This window comes from Dendrobium catenatum, unplaced genomic scaffold (assembly GCF_001605985.2).
Source record: "Dendrobium catenatum unplaced genomic scaffold, ASM160598v2 fragScaff_scaffold_996, whole genome shotgun sequence".
NCBI lineage: Eukaryota > Viridiplantae > Streptophyta > Magnoliopsida > Asparagales > Orchidaceae > Dendrobium > Dendrobium catenatum.
This window is the reverse complement of record NW_021319458.1, coordinates 5290-30272: the sequence shown is the minus strand read 5'-3', so window position 1 is coordinate 30272 and position 24983 is coordinate 5290. Positions and strand designations below refer to the sequence as shown.

The following is a 24983-nucleotide window of genomic DNA, read 5'->3' as shown; positions in this document are numbered from 1 at the left end:
ATTTGTAATCGACTGCAAATGATAGTGGATTCATTTAAACTAGATCAGGCCCTGTGTTTTTTTCTCCATTTTCAGGGGTTTCCACAAAAAACTTCGGTGTCTCTTATGAACATTACGCCCAATCTTTTATATGGTTGTATGTTGGATCTTCGTGCAAAACTAAGACATTAAATTTTATATTTCTATAGCGCCACGAATATTCCATGATGCAACAAATATCCCCATCCATTTCTCCATCACTCTGAATAATAGACCAAAGATATTTAAAATGTGTACTCTTATTAATGACCTGATCAACCAAAGTCACAATCCCCCCACTAAATCTATTTATTACTAAAAGTACATTCCATATATTCAGTTTTAGATATCTGAATATGTATGAAAAAAAAACCGATTACATGTTTGAACAAGTTTCAACTATTTCATAATTTTTTTAAAATAATAGCTTATTCGAATATATTCAAGCACTTAATCGAATTGATTTCTAACCCTTTATTGATCATTTCAAACTATCTTCAAAGATTCGTGAGGAATATTTGATTATCATTTCAAACTACCTTCAAAGATTTCAAACTATCTTCAAAGATTCGTGAGGAATATTTGATTAAGTGTTTAAATAAATTTTAACTTGGTTAACTGCTCACATAAATTTAAACTATTTTTTCAAATGATATATATATTTTTGGGGCAGGTTGAACGACTCAAATACATGACCACAACAATATCTTATTCAAACATGATTATTCAAATCTATATCTATATTTGACATGTCATCAAATATGTTAAAACTATCACATGTGTCGGTAAATTATTAGGTCCGGTCACCGGACCTATTTCTAGGTCCGGACATCCACTAAAAATTTGCCACGTGGAATGTACACGTATCCGCAAAAATTTAAGTCAAGCACGTCAAAAGCGCATGTAAAGTGCAGGTAAAGCGCAGTAAAAAACGTACCTAAAGAGCAGTCAAAGCGCACCTAAAGCGCAGTCAAAGTGCAGTCAAAAAGCATAGTCAAAGCACAGTCCACGTGACAGGTTTTTATTGGATGTCCAGACCTATTTTTAGATCCGGTGACTGTACCTAATAATTTGCCTCCACATGTGTCAAAGAATATTTCATTGAGTGCTCCAATAAATCTCAACTGTTTTATTAATTTTATGAACAATGTCTCAACCTTAACCAAAATTTATTTGGTGCTTATCTGAAATAAAACTTCAGTCATATTTCTTCCAAGAAATGAGATAAGAAATGAGATAAGTGACATAATTTCTTCAAATTTTATTATTATGAATAGGGATGTCAAGACAAGTCAACATGTCAGAATTCGTATCTGATCCAAATTTGACTCGATTAGAATTTGGTCAACCTGAATCCGACCTATTTTATAAATGGGCCAAAAGTGGACCCAAATCCGACCCGCTAACAACTCAAACCCGATATAATAACCCATTTTAATTAAAAAATATATTTGTATTACATTGTTAATAATTGATTTTAGGTTAATTGATAAAAAGAAAAGATTATACCAACAAATAAAAAAAGAAAAAAATCTTTCGGAGATTTTTCATTTGAGTTGGTTTTTTATTGCTTCTTAAAACATAATTTTTTACTAAAAGTTTATTTTAAGAATCAATAAAAAAAATCATCTCAAATGAAACATTAAAATATTTTAGCCCAATTATTATGATTAATTAAACATTAAATTTACTTAATTAATAAACATATTAATTCTATATTTTTATCATAGAAATGTTTATTTTGATAAAATAAAATATTTAAATATCATAAAGTAAATGAATTGATATGAATTCAATTAAAAAAAGATTACACTTTAGCTATTATGCTCAGATAAAAAGAGGATTTACATGTATGTTACAAAATTTATATGTTTAATAAACAAAATTTCCGATTTAAATATAAAATTTCTATAGATAAAAACTAAAACGAAAAGGCCAAGAATAGCCCCTCCCTCCACATCCGCTCGGACCCGTCCATTACCCAAGCCCTCCGACGACGCGGCGCATACTCGAAAACACCTACGGCGCCACAACCACCAAGGCCGTCTCTCTGCATCCGCCGCCGTTACCGTCCATTTTTCGCTGATGGTTGCCACAGTCCCTCCTTTCTTCTCGTCGCTGACACCCCGCGTTCGTCCATTGGTCAGCTACTCTCTCACTTGGCCTCTCAAACTTAATCTCCCACATCATCCCTTCTCTGTCTCCGGCGATTCTACCCCCTCAGTGTGCTTCTGCTGGGAACCCACTGAAGGCAAAAGCTTTCCCATTATTCTCTTTTTGCGCACAAAAAAAATAAAAAGTTCATGATTTTTAACAGTCTGGCTGCAGTTTAGGGAAGAAGGTAAATGATTTGGGGGTGATACAAAAGAAGAGGAGAAATAATTTAGATTTTTTAATCCTAGTTGTGAGTCTTACGAGGGACATGTAAAAAAGTTACCTTTCTTGATTGAGAGTCGAAATAGAAGAAAAGAGAAAGAAATATTAATTTGTGTTTTACCATGAAGAAGCAATCAAGTTTATTTGTAGTGGCAAGGTAAGAAGAAGCGAAGACAATACTCAATCACTTACCCAATTACTTTTTCCTGTCAGGATATGTTAAATTTGAAGGAACTGGAGAAAATGCATATGCATATTATTTATAATTTCATTTTGGATGTTTGTTTCTGATGTAATTCATATGTAATTGTGGGTTTTATAAGGAAACAATAACAAATGTTTTTTTTTAATTTACAATTCCCTATGCAACTTTAGTGAGGAAGAAATATTTATATTTTCATCATAGCAACTCACATGAAACAAAAACTCAATTTCTTATTAACCAAATAAAATGAGAAATAAAATAAATTTTACTGAATTTCTCCTTAACCATACAAGCAAGCGGGTGAAAAACTAATTTCAGTTATATTCCTTTACCATTTTCATTCTCATTTCTTGTCGTTTCCTCTCTTTCAATTCTTTAAAATCAAATAGAGCCTTAGACATCTAATTGTTGGAAAGAAAGGAAATGAGGATGACATCAAGCTTTCTTGTGGAATGAGTTTAGTGGAAAATCAGCTTGCCTTTTTTAATGGTCATGAATTTTGAATTCCGAAACTCTAAACTCTAGTTCATAGTGCTACTGAAGCCAAGGATGAATGATCCAATTTTCCAATTTCCATCAACTTGGTCTGCATGCATGGTTTGTCTTAGGAGGTAAGTCGATGATCTTGAATTTTCATATTGAAAATGATCAAATCTAACATGATTCTAGTCTAACGCAAGGATATACTTGAATCATATTGGAGCTGACTTGATTCATTTTAAGGCCTCATTTATAGCAATGAGTTTGCCCAAGTAAAAAAGAAAAAGAAAAAGAAAGTAATGAAGTATTTAAATTGGAACTTGCCGACTTTGAGATTGAAAATGGGTTGAAAACAATTCAACTTGAATTTTGATATGATTCGAGTATTGTTTGATTGTTTTTATTTTGATTCAAATTAAATTTGTTTTTGAGCCTTCTTTATGATACACATTAAACTTACAAATTCCCCAAAAGAGAAATAAGAAAAAGAGATGAAACAAACACCATTGCTTGCTAACATAACTATGAAGCTTTAAATAACTTGAGCCAAGCTTTGGAATGCTCTCCTCGTACTTTTTTTTAAAGTCTTCATAGAGTTTAAGTTGAGCTTGAATATGAACCAAGGTTTAAATTCTTGTGCTAGCTATTTACTTGGTTAGTGAACTTGAGTTGAAATTGTCCTTTAATCTAACTCGATTAGTTATATTTGAGATGCTTTTGTTTAAAAATATATCCTTATTATAAATATAACAGCTGCATAGTTGCATAAAAAAATTGTTATAATTCCTTTAGTATATTTTTTCTATTTGTAATTCAAATATTGATTAAAAATAAAGATGGAATTAAATCCAAAATTTTAATATATTTCACTATCAAGCTTCCATCTTATTCATGCCTATATTAATATATTTCACTAGTTTATAGGACATAGGCAAGTTTACAACTTATTGGAACAAATTATATAAGTGTCTTAATGAGCATTATATATTAGCTTTTAATATAACTTATATTTAGCTACCTTTAAAAAAAAAAAGTAAATATTTTCAAACATAAATGGACGAACACATTAATGTTTAGGCTTATTTATTTATATACGAAGCTTCATAAATCAGGTTCATTGTAGTTACAATTATCTAAGTGAATGAACTTAAATAAATCTCAACTGAATGGGTATGTAGCTATTTATTGACCTGAGGTAGCTCTCAAATTGTGACGGACCACATTGAATGGGATGTGACGAAGGGGTAAACTTCCAACATAATACTACATGATCATCATCATATATACACTTCAATTTTCATTATCATTAATATTAGCATTATCATATTCACATGGACCAATCATTTAACATACATAGATCTATTAAACATAAAAAGATGAACTTTCATTATTGTTTAATGAAGTACACACAAAATATGCATCTCTTTTTACATCATTTCATGCATATTACAAAAGATCATTCAAATGACATTGTACCTCAACCAAGGGCAATTTGATCAATATATCACTTTAGTTACTCATTTGCTAGGGCCTTTAACCTTTCTTGAAAGCAAACATACACATAGTACATAATGGTGAGCAAAAAGCCCAGTACAATTCTCAATCACTAATGTATGATTCAATTCCATAGAGTACAACAATATACATAATAGCTGGCATCTATTTATTTATTCATTATCATATAACAATCACAAACATATGAACGTGTCAAGCCATGGATCATGAATGCCAGGGTCATGTAATATCTTGATCATATCAATGCCAATCTTAACATTGTGTCCATGTCAATGTCATTAATTCACATATTTATGCACAATTTTTATAATTATATCATAAGATCAATAAAATAATATGAGAACATCATAAGTGAAATCCTTCACTTCATATCATACAATCAACTATACGGATCTTATGGACACATCTTCACTCATATAGGATGCATCACCTTTCAAATCATAGTTGCACACCTGGCGTTCCCTATCATTTACTAGGACCGTCATCCTAGTCACTGTAGAATCGATATGATACCTTCTAATAAATACTCCGTCGGCTACACAATATTCCTAAACTTATGTGTGTGTAAAATCTTCGCTATACACTGGTTCAGAGAGCTTTTCCGCATGCTCTCTCTTACAATCAATTGATAAATTCATCAAATTGTCCTCTTGCTCTCTTTTACATTAAATATATAAGTATATTGCATTAATATAAAGATTACATTTCATAAAGGCTCATCACTATACAACCATGTACAAGGAGTATCAAGTAGATAAGATAATGTGGCAAATTTATACAATAGACCACACTTAAGTCATAAAAGCTTAAAATTCAAGCTTCCATAAATTAAAATCAAAGGGGAAGCACTGGAAATTATTGTATATGCCATAGAATCAAGCATATATCAACATGAAGGTCATCATTTTCATATTAACATTTTATTACATCACCCATAAGGGAACTACATTATCAAAATCAACAAAACATGCAATCAAGAAATTTAAATTTTCCTCCTAGGGTAGGGTAGGTTAAATGTGTTCTACCTAGATAACGGTCAATCTAGGATGAAATCCTTGAATTTCTTTTTCACAAATTCTCTCTTTAAGGGTTTTATCTTCTCCTCGTTCCCATCACTCGCCCTTTTATTCTAAATTTCACGAGAAATGAAGCTTTCTCTCCCCTCTTTTCCTTAAATCCTCTCCACTTTATTTTCCACTAAACTACCCCATTTTCATAAGAATTCAATAACTTCTTCCATGTGTAAGGGTACAATGGAAAATAAAAATTTAGTGGGTGTTGTGATAATTGCAGGTAAAATAGGTGGCATTTTGGTAATTTAGGGTATTTTAGTTAAATGTTTAGTTTATTTAAATAAATAAATAAACAAATAATGAATCATAATAATGAGTAAAATAACAATCCATATTGACAACTCTTAAGTAACATAGTTCTTTAGCACAATGAGGATTAAAGTCACATATATGGTTATTTATTAGTTCTTATGATTATACAAATACTGAATAAATACGGAAATGTTACATTTATTTGCACCCTTACTTATTCCTCCACTAATTAGCTCTATGGCCATCCCATATAAAATTAGTTAGACTGAGATCATACTTAAAGTCTTCTTCTCTCTTAAACATGTACATTGCATCCTTATTAGCTCTGAGTAATGTCAAAACTAAATGACTCATGTTCCTTTATTTTGTAATCTTATCATGTTTTTCCCCACATTATTTGGCTATTACTTAAGCAACTTAAATAGCTCATTTTTAGCCAACCTCAAGTAGTTGGGATATAGGTAATGATGATGTTGATGCTACTCAATTTTTAACTTGTTTTTTGTTTTTCTAGGCATTATCTCGAAGAAATCAATTATCCCTCGACAAAACTTCGTCTTTGAGACTACTTTTATCCCCTGGGCTTTTTCAAATTGAGTTTAGAGAGTTTTTCACTTCTAATTTGAAGCAGAGGGCTCACGGACTAGCAATGTCGGCGAAGAAGTCATCCAAAGGTATGCATTTACTTTTTAATTAGTTTTTGGCATAAAACATGATTACCTATCATGATAAATAAAATACTTAAATATTATTATAATATGAGGCTATTGGTTTATGGTTCATCTTATTTTTTGGTTTTCATGTAAGGATCAACGCAAGTTGTGGAAACGTACAAGCACACTATCGATCTTCCAAAAACCAATTTTGGCTTGCGGGCAAATTCGATTGTGAGGGAGCCTGAGATTCAAAAAATATGGGAGGACAATGAGGTCTTCAAGCGGGTTGTGGATAGGAATACAGGGGTGTGTTTTGTTTCTTTGCAATTATATTTGATAATTTATCTCTCTTTGTTTGACATATGATGACACATTTGGAAGCAGGCGCTTGAATTTTTTTGTTTGAACAAGTTTTTGGCAGGTAACTTTCATTTTGCATGATGGACCGCCTTATGCTAATGGAAAGTTGCACATGGGACATGCTCTGAACAAGATTTTGAAGGATATTATTAATCGGTATAAGGTGATTTTTCTTTCCACGCCGCAATTCATGAGTATGTTACAACTATGGGGGGTTAGTGCTCAAATAGGCAACTGTCCTTATTTGTGTGTTTATGGTGCTTGTTATAAGGGCTTAACTGATTTGCATATTGCATATTATGTTCTGACTGAATTACATCAAATTTCTGTTTTAAATCGATGTTTCAAGAAGCGGAAGCTTCTTTCTTTTAGCTGGAGGGACGAGGCTGTAGAAAAAGTTAAGAAATGGTCAGAAAAAAAAGTTATTGAAATATTATATCTAAGAGTTGAAAATTGAAGGGAGAAGATGGTAATAAGAATACTTACTGGTCGGAAAATTGAACGATGATAAATAAAATTAACTTAAATTCCAAACCACAAAAAGTGTAAAGAGATGCTATAAGCTTCAGATGTGGAAATTATAAGTCCATTGGAGCTTTCTAATTTGATCGAATAACAGATGATGAGGCAGAGTAAAGCTCATAATTTACAAGCTGTGGGTTGGGAAAATCATATTTTCTCCCACTTTTGCTTGTTTCTCTCATGTTTGGCATTTAAGTTTAAAATCTAACCAACAAAATTGTCTTAAGCCTGGTTCGATGCTTTGACTATTGCCCTTTGATGTGGCTCCCTTAACTTGATTATTTGTTCAAATAGATTACTTAGAACCAGTACCAAATGCAATTCTTAACTGTAAGTAGTATACAAAAGTGGTTTTTCGAGCACATCCAGGAAATATGAAATAATGTGATGGTGGTTGTTTTCGTTGATGAATTCACATATCTTACTGCATTATAATTTCCATTTTCTTTCGCATTACTTTTTGCCCAAGCTAATTGAGATTTTATTCTCTTCTAAGCTGTTTGATATCAAATACCTCAGCAATTGTCTTGACAATAATAATCTGAAAATCTACCATCCTCACTTTACACTTATCAGTCTTCTCCTTCTTTTCCCAGAACACACACAACACTCATCAATCTTTTCCTTATTTTCCCAAAATACAGACAACCCTATCCTTTGTGCCCATCTCTCTCATCCCCATCTTTCCCTCGTACAAACCTTTTCATACCCTCTCTTGCTTGGTAGACTGGTAGCTTTGCATCTCCTCCTGCTTTCTTTACTGGTTCATCAATAGGACTTTCCATAACATAAAGCATGCTCGGATAAGTTCATTTTTTCCGTGAAATTTCATGTTGTTAGATGCTAATATGAGTTTGTTTTTTTTTTTGAACATGGATGCTAACATGACCAATTTCAGTGTATTGTAATCACCGTAGATGGTGCACAGCTCATATAGATAGAGCGAGGGAGAGGCACAGGGGGATAGCAATCTGAAATGAGCATATACATGAAAAGGTTGGGGTAGCTCTAGTGGAAGATAAGATTAGAGAGAGTTGCCTTAGATGGTTTGGTCACATAAAACGGCGGCCTTCTGATGACTCGGTTAGAAAAGTAGATGTATTATATTTAACTTATGTTAAGAATGATAGATGTATACCTAAAAAGGCTTGGTTAGAAAATATTAGAAATGACCTTTCTTTATTAGATTTAGATGAGAATTTGACCTTTAACAGAACACAATGGAGAAAGATGATTCATGTAGCCGACCCCACATAGTGGGATAAAGGCTTGTTGTTGTTGTATGGATGCTAACATGAGTTGAAGACTTGAATTTAGCAGTAATTGTCTATCTTAAAATTTTTATTACACAGTAAAGTGGAGCAAGTTTTATCTTGTCTTAGGCTATCTCCTTATGGTTCCTGACTTGTGCTATTAAATCATACTTTACTTGAGCTTATTAGCTATCTTTTTGCTGCAGCCATTATGTAGAAGTGCTTGTGCTGAACGGATTTGGTCAGCCTTTTCTCATCTCGTTAAAGGCATCTTTAAGAAGCTCCTGTTTTCTAGAATTATTGAATGTGAATATTTCAATCATGCCATTGCACTTTGTTCCTTTCCTTTTATTCTTTGTTTGAGATGTGGGATTGACTTATGTTAGACTGGTCTCTGGACCGTTCCAGGTACACAGAAAGAGGCAGAACTCTTGCCTGCCCAACATAGTTCGGCCTCCCTTTGGGTGGGGTTCAGCAACCCTGCAATAATTAAGACAAGAAATTAAAGGGGGGATTAGGAGGGAAATTCAAATTAGGAGGGTTATTTTGGGTATTTTGCTGATTTTGTATGCTTTAAGTAGTATGGTAATGCTAGGGTTATGTTATCTGATATTTGCTGAATTTGAGATTGTTCTACGGTGTTTTGGGTTCTAGCGGCATATAGAGATTTGGGAGAGCCGGATCTTCCTCTCCAATTGAAGATCCAACTGTATCTTGCTATTTTCTTTCATATTTCCTACAATAAAAAATTTCGAGGTGTTTTCTTCGTACCAATTTTCCATTGCAGCTTGCTGATTTGGTTATAAGTGCATCTATTTCCTATCAAATTTATACCAGAGCATCGATTCAGGGACCTATGGTCTGAAGAAAAGTAGAAGTATTGGAAGGAGAGATAGACTAACTGAAATCAAATTTTGTGGAAAAGATTATGGAGTTCGAAAATGAATTTTCATCTGTCCATAAAAAGATGGATGAAAAGCTTGTTGTGGTGGAAAAATGTTGAGGAAGTTGCTTTTCCCTACCCAAAACAACATCGTTGGAGGTGAGGGGAGCTATCGATGGCTAAGGAAGGGGTGGAAACTCTAGTTCGATAAGGAGAGGGGAAAATCAAGAGGTGGAGATTTTGGAGGGAGAATGTGGAATGACTCCCATAGAGCCTATTTCTAGGGAGGAGATGAGTGATTGGTATGAGCGAAGAGGTGTTGTTTTTGCAAGAAGAGGGGGGATTTCGAAGAAGGGTCTGGTACGAGCGTAGAAGGGAGAATCAAGACACTAAGGGGGAACCACCCCCTCAGAGAATGGGAGGTTATGGAGGATTCAGGGGGAACGGAGGAGATTCGAGGGTAAAGAAACTGAAGATGCCTATCTTTTAGGGAGAGGATTCTCATGGGTGGATCTATAAGGTGGAGAGGTATATCGCCGTCAATGGGTTGGTGGAGGAGGAGTGTATGACAACTGGCCTATGTTTGGAGGGGAAGACTTTGGCTTGGTACGAGTGGAGAGATATGAGGCAGTACATTTGGAGCTGGAGGTAGTTCAAGGACAGCATGTTGTAATGTTTACGAACCAACAGGGGAAAGGACTCTTATGAGCAGTTTTTCGCCCTGACGCAGGAAGGCTCAGTGGTATAGTATCGTGAGAGGTTTGAGTACCTTCCTAGCCTATTGGATTGGCTTTCTGAGATTGTGCTTGAGGGGAACTTCATGGAAGGGCTCAAATTAGAGATCCGGGTTGCAGTTAAAGTGGTGAGGCCTCATGAATTAGAAGAGGCTATGGAGATAGCACAATTAGTGGAGGACCAGAAGCACCTGAAGATAGACACTAGAGACAATAGCTCAGGAGGTTTGTACATGATGACCACCACTTTTTATGCATCAAAGGGGAAGATACCAGGTAGCCTTCAAGAGACCCCAAGGGAGAAGCCTGTAGGAGGTGGAATCTGGGTAAATTTCATTAAGTTCATTGAGAAGGAGTTGTAAGAGAAGAGGGTTAAGAGATTGTGCTTCAAATATGATGAGAGATATACATCAGGGTATAGGTGTAAGGACCTAACTCTTCAGGTTCTCACTGTCTGTGATGATGAGGAAGCTAAGGAGGGAGGTGGGAGTGAGGCATTGTTAGTGGACAAAGAGCTGCATATGGACATGACAGATGTCTCCTTTAACTCAGTGGTGAGATTCACTCCAAATCACACCATGAAATTAGAAAGTAGAAAGAGGAGTCAGGGGGTGGTGATGCTGATAGACAGTGGGGCGACCCACAATTTCCTCTCCACCCAGGTCGTAGACCAATTGGTAAACACAGGGTGTTGTTGAGTGATAATGGGCGCGGGGAAGGTGGAGACGGGGAGAGGAGTGTGTATGGGAGTGATTATGACCATACAAGGGGTCTAGGTGAGGGAGTAATTTTTTTTCATTGGAGTTAGGGAGCACTGATGTCATCCTGGAGATGAAGTGCCCACATACCTTGGGGGATCTCATGGTTAATTGGGGAGCGCTGATGATGAAGCTGATGGTGAAGGAATAAGGGTGATGATTATGGGTGATGTAGGGTTATCCAAGGCCATGGTGAGGGCCATACAGGAGGTGGGAGGAGGATTTCTAGTGAAACTACAGAGCTTAGAGGGGATCATATTGGAGGAGAGGGGAGACATTCCTCCTACAATACAACCACTTATACAATAGTTCAGTGAGATCTTTCAGCCACCTCAAGTATTGCCATCACTGAGGGAGCAAGTTCACGCCATCACCCCGAGGGAGGGGGTGTTACTGATTATTGTCAGGCCTTACCGTTACCCTCAAATTTAGAATGATGATATTGAGAAGCTGATTTGAGAGATGTTCGAGACAGGGATCATCAGACCAAGTGTAAGTCCTTTTTCTAGCCCAATCTTACTGGTCAAGAAGGGTGTGAGCCAGAGATTTTGTGTGGACTACTGAGCCCTAAATAAGGAGACTATACCAGAAAAATTTCTCATTATGGTGATAAATGAGCTGTGTGGAGCAGTGGTGTTTACAAAGATGGATCTGAAGTCTGGGTACCATCATATCAGGATGAGAGGAGGATATCCTGAAGACTGCATTAATGACACATGAGGGACACTATGAGTTCTTAGTGATGCTATTTAGCCTCAACAATGCCCTTGTTACTTTCCAGTCCATGAATAGAGTGTTCTGACCATACCTCTGGAAGTTTGTACTGGTTTTCTTTAATGACATCCGGGTCTACAACAAGTTAACTGAAGAGCATTTGGAGCATTTAAGGGTGATCTTAGAGGTGTTACAGGAGCATCAACTAAGGGCCAAATTGAAGAAGTATTGTTTTGCATAGGCCATTGTGGAGTGCTTTGGGCATGTGGTATCGCGGGAGAGGGTGGCTGCATATCAGGCCAATTTTGAGGTAATACTGAAATGACTTATGCCAATGAATCTGAGGGAGTCGAGGGGTTTCCTAGGGTTCACTGAGTATTACAGAAGATTTGTGAGGTGATGACAACACTATAGCCTGGCCATTGATAGAACAATTGAAGAAGGATAGCTTCTTATAGGGAGAGGCAACTACCCAGGTCTTTGAGAAATTGCAGAAGGTTATGACCACAATATAGGTACTGACCCTACTGAATTTCAGTTAGATTTTCGTGGTAGAGATTGATGCATTAGTGTATGGATTGGGGGTAGTGCTTATGCAGAATCTCATGCCCATAGCTTACTTCAGCCAGATGTTGATAGCCAGAGTTAGGTTGAAGTTAGTTTATGAGAGGGAGCTAATGACCATTGTGTTAGCTATTCAGAAATGATGACCTTATATGTTGGGTCAACATTTTATTGTCAAGCAGGACCAAAGGAGCTTGAAGTACCTGTTGGAGCAGAGGATGGTGACCGAGGAGCATTAGAGATGACTGTCAAAGTTGTTGGACTATGATTTTGAAATTCAATATATATCAGGATTAGAGAACAAGGCGGCTTATGCTTTGTCTAGATGTGTGGGGGAACTCCAGGAGTTAGTCATATTGATGCAACTGATGCTGGATTGGGGGGCTATTAAAGAGGGGAGTGTGTATGATGAAGAGCTGGGAAGGATTAAAACATATCTACTGAGGGATGAGAATGACCACCCTGGCTATTCCTTAGAAGGGGAGAGATTGCTATATCAGGGGAGTTTTGTGCTGCCACGGACCTCGGTCCATATTCCCCATGTGCTACAAGAGCTCAATGGGAGTGCTATTGGAGGTCATTCAGGTGTGCAGAAGATATACAAGAGATTGGAAACAAAGTTGTATTGGAAGGGAATGCACAAGAATGTGGAGGAGATGGTGGCTAGGTGTGAGGTATGCCATAGGAACAAATACATGGCTATGACTTCATGGGGATTACTTCAACCCCTGGCTCTTCCATATAGAGTGGGGGAGGAGGTCACTACGGATTTTATAGTCGAGTTATCTTGATTTGAGGGGTTTACAGTGATTTTAGTAGTGGTTGATAGATTGAGAAAGTATACTCATTTCATTCCTCTACGACCCCTTACATGGTAGTGACAGTGGTAACAACGTTCATCAGAGAGGTGGTTAGACTACATAAGATACCAGAGTCTATAGTGTCTGACCGAGATAAGGTATTCCTCAGTCATTTTTGGAGAGAGTTGTTCAGGCTGTAGGGGATAGTGCTAAAGAGGAGCACCGCTTATCACCCCCAGACAGATGGACAAACGGAGGTGGTAAACATGAGCCTGGAGACACACATGCGATGTTTTTCTTTAGAGACACATCGATTGTGGGACAAGTGGCTAGCATGGGTGGAGTACTTGTAAAACACTTTGTATTATTCGGCTTCCCAGATGACCCCTTTCAAAGTATTGTACAGAAGAGACCCGCCTCATTTGGTGCACTTTGGGTAGAGTAGCACACTAGTTTCTTCAGTAGAGCAATACTTGGAGGAGAGGGATATGGTGTTGGATAAATTGAAAAGGCACTTGTTGAGCGCTCAACAGATTATGAAGAAGCAGATGGATGGGCGCAAGAAGGACATCCATTTTGAAAGTGAAGCTTCAACCCTACAGATAGAGGATAGTAGTTAACAGAAGGAATGAGAAGCTGGCTCCAAGATATGTTGGCCCTTATGAGATATTGGAGAGGATTTGAGCAATGACTTATCGTTTGAGGTTACCCCTGACCACTACCATATATCCAGTGTTTCACGTCTCATAGTTGAGAAGAGCTATAAGAGATCATGCAGTTGGTTCAGAGTTACCGGTGACACTGACTGAGGATTTGGAGATGGTGTTGGAACCATTGGAGCTAAAAGGGGTACGACAGGGAGGAGGGATCAAGGAAGTGATGATCAAATGGAAGAACTTACCCGGCTATGACGCCACCGGAAGCCATACCAGAGGGTGAAGCATCAGTTCCCGTCTTTTCACCTTGAGGACAATGTGAGTCTTTGGGAGGGGGTATTGTTAGATCGGTCCCTGGACCGGTCCAGGTATACAGCAGGAGGCGAAACTCTTGTTTCGCCCAGCATAGTTCGGCCCCCCTTTGGGGTAGGGTCCAAAAGCCCAACAATAATTAAAATAGGAAATTAAAGGGGGGATTAAGAGGGAAATTCAAATTAGGAGAGCTTTTTGGGCTATTTTGCTTATTTTGTATGCTTTAACTAGTATTGTAAACCTATGATTAGGTTATCTGATGTTTGCTAAATTTTAGATTGTTCTAAGGTATTTTGGGCTCTAGCGGTATCTAGAGATTTGGGAGAGCCGGATCTTCCTCTCCAATTGAAGATCCAATTGTATCTTGCTATTTTCTTTCATATTTCCTGCAATAAAAATTTTTGAGGTTTGTTTTTCGTCCCAATTTTCCATTGTGGTTTGCTAATTTGATTATACGTGCATTTATTTCCTATCAACTTTCTTGTTTTTTTGTGACACTTCAGAATCTCTGTCTGATACTATAGTTCTCTTATTTTGATAATTATAATTTTCTTATTGCTGCCTAAACATGGCTCATTTGATGTTGGCAATTTTTATGCGTCTCTTATGATGTCATAGTGTGACTAATAGTGGTGTCTTCATGCAGCTTTTTCAAAATTATAAAGTTCAGTTTGTTCCTGGTTGGGATTGCCACGGCCTTCCAATAGAGTTAAAAGGCATGTATCCTTTTATATTTAGTACTATTTTTTATAAAAGTGTTTTGTGGAGAATATTTGGCCAATAAAAATATGATTCGATCCCTGGTAAATCTAATTTATTTTATTCTGTGGTTGTATTTATGGTTTTAGTCAGGCAGGCTAACCATCTTGAAAACCATTGGCATCGCCTTTACTATGACCATTTCATGATGATTTTGTAGGTGGTATAATACACAAATATTGATATATTGCACAAATATGCCTATTAATATGTGCTCATCTTGCATATTTGCCTTGTGCAAAGTTTTTTGTGCTGTGCTGAATGCACAAGCATGTGCCTATGGTTTGGGACTTGTAGCATTAATAGTACCACTATTATCACATAATCAAGTTGCTTGATGGGTTTTATAATATCGATAATAAGAAGAATCTTGAGATAGAAGGAAGATTCACACTAATGTTATCATATAATTGAAAGTGATTGACTTTAAGTCTGTAAAAATCTATTCTACTGCTACACAATAAAGCTTAGGGAGGAGGTTTTAGTCTAATACATCTAGAAAGGGAATTTTATTGCCAAGGATATGCTCAAGTTGTTTTTCACGTGGATGATGCTTCACACTTTTTGCTATCTAATCTGTTTCTTGTTCTTCTCCCTTGTTAGGTAATATTCGCTCTTTTGCTTTCCATTTCGTTTCCTAAAGGTTGGACTTTATACCTTCTTTTGGCTGAACTAAGTGATTTGACTTTGAATAAACATATTATAGTTGGTTTTGATGTAGATTCAGCACATACTAGAGATTACCAAGCATCATTTTTTTAGTGGCATATGCGTGCTGTTTGTGCTTATGGATCTGATAGAAAACACTTGTAGATTGCAAGTATTTCCTATCAATCTTCTAAAAACAGCGAGAATTCTTCACAAAAATCCGCACAAAATCACAAAAACAGTAGATAATTTGTATTACTTGATGAAAGCGAAACGGAAAATATCAAGATATACTTGATCCTCTATTCGAGAGGAGGATCGATCTCTCCCAAATCTCTAGACGCCACTAGAGCCCAAAGGAAACCTAAATCTATGATATCTCAAATTTCATACAAATTCAAGATGCCCTAACCCTAGGAAAACCAAATATTTAATGCATACAAATCAAAAGGAAATCCCTAAACAGTCCCTACATTCAAATTTTTCTCTCAAAACCCTCAAAAATCCTTCCTAAAAGGCTCCGATTGGGCGTTGCCTGATCTCCGCAGGAGGCGGAGATCCCGCCTCTATTGCGAAATGCCGGTCCCGTGCGGACCGGTCTAGCAGGATCCAATTTTAATCTTATGATTTGAGGAGTTATATTTGATAATAGATATCAATCTGTATGAAAGCAACAATTCATATGGCTATGTTGGTCACACAAACTCATGCAATGTGGTTAATAGTAAGATCAAAAGTCAATTTCTTGGTTAAATATAGTGCAAGTGTTCCTGCTTTAATAGAGATCATGGACATGGCGATCTTTTGTATATAAATGGATGCATGCATATTCATGTACTATACTTATGTATAGATACAATGTACATGCATGTATATCATTGTACTATTAGACAGGTGCATACAGGTCAAGCTATCCATCCATGCTGATGCACGCCTGTAAACACAATATAAAAAAAAAGAATATAGCTTTACCCTCATGCATCTATACTTTCAATAGATGCATGGTTCTACTCTTTTTAGAGAACAGAAATAGAAAGCAATATATAGTAGTTATCCTGTAAGCTTAACAATATACTGTTGTCTGTCATATATTTATGTTAGAAACATATCAATTATCCATTATGGGAATTTTAAATTGATGCTTGTTGTATTTATTGTATTAAATTTTTTTCCCAAAATGGTTATTCAGCATTATATACTGTTAAATTCAGTGCAACAAGTATCTGGTTTGTATCCGGTATGCATACTCCACTATTATAGGATTGCTTCATAGAATGTTTTTGTGTTCATTATAGTAAAAATGATCCAAAGGTTCCTGCGCAATTGATCATATCCTTGAAAAAAAGATTATGTGTATAATCCAAAGTTGTTGACCATTTGATCCTTTTTCAGTAGTAGAATATAGATCACATTAAAATAGGGCAAAATCTTTGAGTTCTTTTGATATTGTTGTTGAAGTCTTATTACAATGAAAGCTGTTCTGATTGTCTCATTCTCCATGACAATTCTTGTTTCTCAAATATTTTATGCAAATTTTTTTGTGTTCCTAAACAAATTTCAATATACCTGATATATGTTGGGCTAGAGCACCACTTGACTGGTGTATTTAATGTTCTTGTAAAACATCACAGTACTGCAGTCGATGGATCAAGCTGCTCGAAAGGACTTGACACCATTAAAATTGAGGGAAAGTGCTGCTAAATTTGCAAAAGAGACTGTCGATGTTCAAATGAAGTCTTTTAAGGTTTCAACTTATCCAGGCTTATTAAATTTTGGATCTGTTTTTTTGGCTTTATTCTCTTGATATTTTGAAGTGCTTATCTCATTCTGGTGCTGCTTACATCTAGCTTTTAAATGGGTTTTTGCAGCGTTATGGGGTGTGGGCAGACTGGAGCAATCCTTATTTAACACTTTCTCCAGAATATGAAGCTGCACAGGTTGGATGCGATGCTTATTAAGGTTCCCTGTTTTCCATTGTGTAATTTCCTGTACCTTCACTAGAAGTTTCATTAGCTGTTAAGTTGCGAGCTTGATCTTTCTTTATGTTTTTATTGTTTAAGCTAGGTTATCTCTTTTAGCAAGCTGTAAATGCATTTTATGTTGCTTAAACTGGCCCATATGTTCAGTTTTGTTTCTTTTTTCATGATGGGATATAGTGGGCCACAAAGTAGGCATCCAGAACTCTTAGATGTTTTTGTTTTAATTTTTCTCACTAGACATTTGCAAGAGGATGTACCTTGGTGTATGCTTTTTGTTGATGATATTCTTCTTGTTGATAAGACTAGAGAGGGAGTTGAAGATAAACTTGAATTATGGAGGTCAACCTTAGAGTCTAAAGGTTTTCGCTTGAGTAGATCTAAAACGGAATATATGGAGTGTAATTTTAGTAGTAATAGACCTAGTGAAGGGATTGTGACTTTGGGCGATCAAGTCATTAATAAGAGTACACGTTTTAGATATCTTGGATCTATTGTTTAGAGTGATGGTGAAATAGATGGGGATATTATCAGCAGAATTCAAGTTGGATGGTTGAAGTGGAGGAATGCATCGGGCTTGTTATGTGATAGAAATGTACCCCTCAAACTTAAGGGAAAATTCTATAAGATGGTAGTGAGGCCTGCAATGCTTTATGGTGCCGAATGTTGGCCATTAAAAGAGAAGCATAATACTAAGTTAAGTGTGACAGAGATGAGGATGCTCAGGTGGATGAGTGGCTTTACCCTTAGAGATTGGATACGAAATGAGCATATACATGAAAAGGTTGGAGTAGCTCCAGTAGAAGATAAGATTAGAGAGAGTCGCCTTAGATGGTTTGGTCACATAAAAAGGCGGCCTTCCGATGATCCGGTTAGGAGAGTAGAGGTATTAGATTTGACTTGTGTTAAGAAAAGTAGGGGTAGACCTAAAAAGACTTGGTTAGAAAATATTAGGAATGACCTTTCTTTATTAGATTTAAATGAGAATTTGACTTTTAATAGGACACAATGGAGAAAAAGGATTCATGTAGCCGACCCCACGTAGTGGGATAAAGGCTTGATGTTGTTGTATTGTCTTATTGACTTAACTCCCTTTTAAGTTTTTTATGTGCTTTCGCTCATGATTTATAATATTCTTTTGGCTTGCTTGCAGCCCATACCTCAATTTTATGTTTTCTTTGTATCTTGGTTGATACTTGTAAGCAAAAAAATTGTTCTTCCTACTTGTTTTCTATGTTAGATAGAAGTATTTGGCCAGATGGCCACTAAAGGATACATCTATAGGGGTCGGAAGCCCGTCCATTGGAGTCCATCCTCCCGCACGGCACTTGCTGAGGCAGAGCTAGAGGTAAATTTGATAGTTTTTTTCTGATCATCGTGCTTTGTAAAGTTTGAAATATATGTGGTAACTAAATTTTTTTTTTTTTTGTGATATACCATTGCAAACAAAATTAAAGAAAAACACTTTCCTCCCCTGCTAAAAAACTTACCTTTGCTTGGTATGAACTAGTTCAAATCTCTCCAGGATTTTGTAAAATTGATTATCATAGTTGTGATTATTTGTAGTTATTGAAGAGCATGATATACAGTTCGGAGCTGTACATAATGTGGCACCTTTGATTGATTTGATCAAAAAGTGATGTGTGGATTACTGCACTAATATATATTTACAGTTTGTTTAGAGCTAACAATGGTATTGAAATGTTAATTTTAGCATTGCATTTGATTTTTCTTTAGAAAAATAACTATTCAAAATGTTTGTCTATGTTATTATTAAAAATCTGCATGTGATTTCATCCAAATAAAATCTTAAACTTCAATTTTCAAATAAAGATCCAGACCTTTTTTTGGGAAAATTTTGATTTACACTTTAATTTTTCTTCGGATGAAATCCTAATTTACCATGTCATGTATCTATTCTCTTATTTTCTTTCAAAATCCTGATTTCCCTGGCCTGTTTCTACCATGACTGAAGTTAGACTACGATTTAATTTAATTGATATAAATATCGATTTGCTTATGATGTATCCATAATGAATGAAGTTAATCCATCAAACAATAAAATCCCTATTTTCTTTTTCATAATTCTAATCAAAGGAATATTCTGATTTATTTTTCATGATAACCCGATTTTGATGCATGGGAGTATTTTGAAGCATCTTCATCAAGTGAGACTCTCAATCATGGAATGACCTTTTCATGATCAATGTATTGATATCTCTTTTTTTTAATCTTCATTTTCTTTCTTTTATTTGCATGTTTTTTTATTTTTTTCAATTCAATCATTTTGAAATGTAAACAAGAGCTTTACATTTATGTTTTCCTTTATTTTTTTATGCATTTTTTTTTGTTTGAATGTTCACTTGTTTATGTATGATGACTTTCATATTGTAAAAAAATATAAGAAATTTTTTTGAAGGAACGATGAACATTTTAATTCGTTCTTCTTAATATATTTTAGAATAAGCAAACATTTGATAGACTAACATTCACATTATGTCTTCCTATTTCAATTTTCAATGTTCTATATGAGGAATGAATATAATATCAATTTAATATTTTATTGTTTTAACTTGAATGTCTTAAGATAAGCTGTTCCCAATGTTATGCAAAATTCCAATTAACAAAGACTATCCTGAAAAAACATAAAAAAATCCTAATTGAAAGGATTTAAAATATTTTAAATCTAATCAAAATAAAGAGTTTTTCCTTAGTTGAAGTTTTGAATTCTATAGATATAAAGTGTTTATATTTTTTTGTCATCTTATCAAAACAGTCTTTAAAATTGTGAAAAGAAAATAAAAAAAAGTCTTTAAAATTATGAACAATAAACGAAAATATTTATTATTATATTTTACAATAAAAAGAAAGTAAAAACTATAAATTTTGAACAGATAATATCTGAAAGATTATCATCTTTATTAAATAAGCATAATCAACTCAATCTACGTTCACCAATTGCATCTGTATTATTACTAGTATAATATATGTATTCTTTAGCAATTTGATTCTAGTTTTAAAGTAATCTCTTTGCTTGGAAGATTGATTTTTAAAGGAGAAGTCCTATGTAGAATTCTTCCATGAACTACAGGCCTGATGGCCGTCTTGACACTCCCTTCTTAACACCACTCATTCCCCTATTGCCGAAGGGCTTCTTTATCTCTCTTTAACTTCTAGTTTAATCCTGCTATTTTAACTGTTTGGCTAGGCTCTTTTCCTTGTGGACTCGTGTATTTGAGTCATTATTTTGTAGACTTGTGTGTTTTTTCATTACGGGCATATCTCTTTTCTAGTTAAAGCTTGTTTCTTCAATCTATAAGTTGCTGTGTTTGGTACCATCTTAATCCTTCTATCATGATGCGATTTTTGCAGTATCCGGATGTTCATGTATCTAAGAGCATATATGCTATTTTTAAGATGGTTAGTGCATCTCCTACTTCTCAAGTTATTTTGGAAGAATTTTTTCCAGATTTGTGCTTGGCCATATGGACAACTACTCCTTGGACCATCCCAGCAAATGCAGGTAAGAGTTTCATGGTAATTTATTGAAACTAATCATTGTTTGTTGAAATTAATTGCGGGTTTGTTTGGTAATACTGGTTGTGCTGTGTGACACAAAATCAACTTTCTTCTACTTCCATAGAGATGGGGGAGCTTCTGTGATAGTATTCCCTGAAGTATGAAGTATATTCCGAGTTCCTACCCAAATCAAAATTGTGATATTGCTATATTGTGACAGGCAAGCCTAAAAAAAAACATATTAGTAGAAAAGTTATTTTTTCCTTCAAAAATTTGTTATTTTTTATTTAATTTTATTTAGTTTAATGAGGAAATTTGCAAAAATGCTTTTTCCTTTGATTAAAATAGACATTGTTAATAAAGTTTGGTATGAAAAATCATATGATTTTTTTACTTTTGATTGGAACAACTATTGTTTCTATTTTTTGGTCAATAAAAACAATTAAAATTAACTATAAATTAATCCTCTCCACAACCAACATCATTCTCCATCTTTCTTATCATATCCTTGACCCCCTTGCTACCTCTCCAAGTGCATAGAGCTTGTATTACATGCTTGCATCTAATCGCTTTGTTTGCTGTGAATATCTGTTGAACCTGTTGTAAGAATCTCAGTTTAATCCTCCAGTAGGATCTCAGTTCCATCTTGTTGTAGCGATTCTGATCATGACTGCAGGCAACAATTATTTTTTTGTTAAATTTTGTAGACAAAATATTTGTTGTCAACATCTCTTATAATTTTTTTTTCATTGCAATAAATAAGAATTTATAACATTATTATAAACCAACATCAAGCCTAGTACAAAACCTGAATTAATTAAAGAAATAATCAGTGATACTATGATATATATTACATATTAGTTTTACTGGAGAGCTACAAAACTACTTGTAACAATACTTGTGCAGATGAGTAGCTTACCAATCTGCTCGTAAATGTGGCATTCCTGGTCCTGCAAATGGAGAAAAAAGTGTGGCATTCACTTGTGCTTGTCTCAAACAAATGTAGATAAAAAGCTTATAGGAGAAAGTTACTATGCACATGCCAGGACTGACTGCAAGGCATCTTTTCAAACATTGATGCTTCTCTGGGAAACCTTAATCTATTTCGACCTTGAGGAGTTGAGGGAATGGAAGGGGATGATGATGATTGAGTAGATAACTGAGTTTATATTTAGAATTATTAATTTGATTTTCTTTGGAAGGAGGGGAAAAAAAACATTGACTTGAGTTGCAAATCTAAAAAGTTTATCCTTTTTCATCAAAGGGTTTACAATAAGATGTTTACAAATTTTCAATCTAGTGTTCTCTTATGCATAAGAATAATTGACAATTGAGTAGATAACTAGTACTGTAATTAAAGAAGTGTAGAAATTGAATATTGCATTAAATGAATTTGTTTAACTAGTCAATGGAATTTGTGATGCCGTTGGCGTGGATATTCCCTCTATTGCTTCCATTGTTGCACTTGTTGACTCATCTGATCTGTTCTTTTGAAATGGGATTATTTTTCTTTTCGAAATAACATGACCTTCGATTGTTGCAGCTGTGGCAGTAAATCCTTCGCTTATTTATGGTGTGGCCGAGGTACAGTCAGTCCTTGAGGAGCCATCGTCATCTCCTGGAAAGCAAACAGGTTTAGGAAGAATTTTGAAAAATGAGGAAAAGAAGCCATTCATCATTGTGGCATCAGATCTTGTACCTACACTTGAGTCAAAGTGGGGGGTGAAGCTCGTTATCAAGAAAACTTTCCTTGGAGCAGCTCTAGAAAACAGCAGGTTTCAATTTCTAAAAAACATTAATATGGTTAATGAACATCTTCATGTGATTGGTATTTATCTTTTCCTTCATTTCTAATTTTATTGTCCTAATCTTGATCAGCTTCTTATTTGGTTCGAAATGTTTTGAAGTTGAGTGATTTTCTTGCCTATAGAAAATTTTATGCAGTCATGCTTATCATAAACTTCAAACTATGATAATAGGTACCTTCACCCTTTGGATGGAAAGGAATGCCCTGTTGTGATGGGGGGAGACTACATCAACACTGAGTCAGGAACTGGACTTGTTCATACAGCCCCTGGCCATGGCCAGGAGGATTATATAACTGGCTTAAAATATGGACTGCCAATACTTTCTCCTGTTGATGACAGTGGAAATTTTACTGAAGAAGCGGGGAAGTTCATTGGCTTCAATGTATTAGGGGATGGAAATGCTGCTGTTGTGGAGTATCTTAATGACAATATGTCGCTTCTTTTAGAAGAACCTTATAGTAAGTGTTTACTATAAGATGGAACTTTGGTTATTATTATGAACTCAAGACTGAAATTTGCGTCGTTTAATATCCTCAAGTTGATATCTGATGCTTTCTATAGAACACAAGTACCCATACGATTGGAGAACAAAGAAACCGACAATATTTAGGGCTACAGAACAGTGGTTTGCTTCTGTTGATGGGTTCAGGCAGGCTGCTATGGATGCAATAAACATGGTGAATTGGATTCCTCCGCAGGTACTGTTTTGGACCTCATTGCCTTCGATTTGCATATTACCTTTAGCAACCTTTTGTTGGTGTTACGGTATCTATCATGCACGAACAGGTTTTGACTTTAGAACTGTGATTCTCTTTCAAATTTTGATAGAAGGTTGCTGTTTATAAATGAATTTCATTTACTGTGAAGGATGCTGACTTTTTTTTTTTTTGAAATTTTCTAATACTTCGATCACGGACACTATTATTGTATTAATAACTGATTTTCTTAACTCTCAATATGGGACAATTCACTCGGATGGGGAACTTAACAATGTCCGCCTCACATAAGGTCTTCAAAATCAGTTTTCATTTCTTAGTTAATAGAAGCATTTCAACACCGTCAAGTGCCAAAATCCTACTTAACCATGTTGATCTTGCATGGAGTCACAACTCACAAGTCCTTGAACTTGATCTAGAAATTGCTAAGAACTATGGGAAACACGAATCCCTTGAAGCAACAAAAGTCATGGTTCTAATACTACTTAATATAAGGGTGGAACATCAAGGTTCCAAGTTGAATTCAATATAGTTGCAAATGGGCATTATAAGACCAAACTCTAAACTAATGAGCAGAGGCCCGTAAGGAGTCTAAGAAAGCAATATGTGATGCAAATATTTTTAGCTTTTAATAATTTATATAATAGATTAGATACTAAGGAAAACAAAAGATATATGTATAAGTTAGTCAAATAAATAGTAGTATGGATTTAGTTCAAGTGAAATATATTAAGGATGAAGATTAAAAAAATGCTTTTATTAGAAAAAGATATTCAACAATGGTGGATGAGATATTTTCAAAACTTTTTAAAGAAGATTGTGAGAATACGAGTGACTTTAGTGACCTCAGCATCCTAAATGAAAATAAAGATTTTTATTTTTATCTACGTATTAGAAAAATCGAAGTTAGAGGGGCTTAGGAGATGAAGTTTTTTGGCTTGCTAAACTTTTTAATATTATTTTGAAGACTAAAAAGATGCCAGATGAGTGAAGAATGAGTGTGTTGATTCTTATTTTTAAAAATAAAGGTGATGCACAAAATTATGCGAATTATAGAGAAATTAGTTAACGTGTCATACTTTAAAACTATGGGAGTGAGTTATGGAGCATAGGTTGTGACGTGATACCAGTGTTTCTCAAAATCAATTTGGATTCATGCTGGGTAGGTCTACTATGAAAACTATACATTTATTGAGAGGTTTGATGGAGAAGTATAGAGGGAATAAGGAAGATCTATATATGATATTTATTGATTTAGAGGAAGCATATGATAAAGTTCCAAGAGAAGTGCTATGGAGAGTTCTAGAAAAGAAAATGATTAATAAAGCTTATATTCAAGTCATTAATGATATGCATGCATGAGCTATTACTTGTGTTCAAGAACACAAAATGGTTTGACCAAGTATTTTCCTATTTTAGTTGGATT

General features: G+C 35.1%; 1 protein-coding gene across 3 annotated transcripts; it reads left to right on the top strand.

The window, feature by feature from the left end:
- Positions 1 to 1939: 1939 nt before the first annotated feature.
- Positions 1940 to 23299, top strand: LOC110092668 (isoleucine--tRNA ligase, chloroplastic/mitochondrial; the record flags this gene model as incomplete). 3 transcript variants are annotated; one of them, XM_020817316.2, is given in 11 exon segments in its annotated part: positions 1940 to 2160; positions 6434 to 6593; positions 6727 to 6881; positions 6997 to 7098; positions 14778 to 14847; positions 17170 to 17282; positions 17407 to 17475; positions 18755 to 18862; positions 20887 to 21037; positions 22577 to 22808; positions 23013 to 23299. In XM_020817316.2, coding segments are annotated over 11 exon segments (1504 nt in total), but the record flags the coding sequence as incomplete, so codon positions are not given.
- Between the last annotated feature and the right edge of the window lie 1684 nt (positions 23300 to 24983).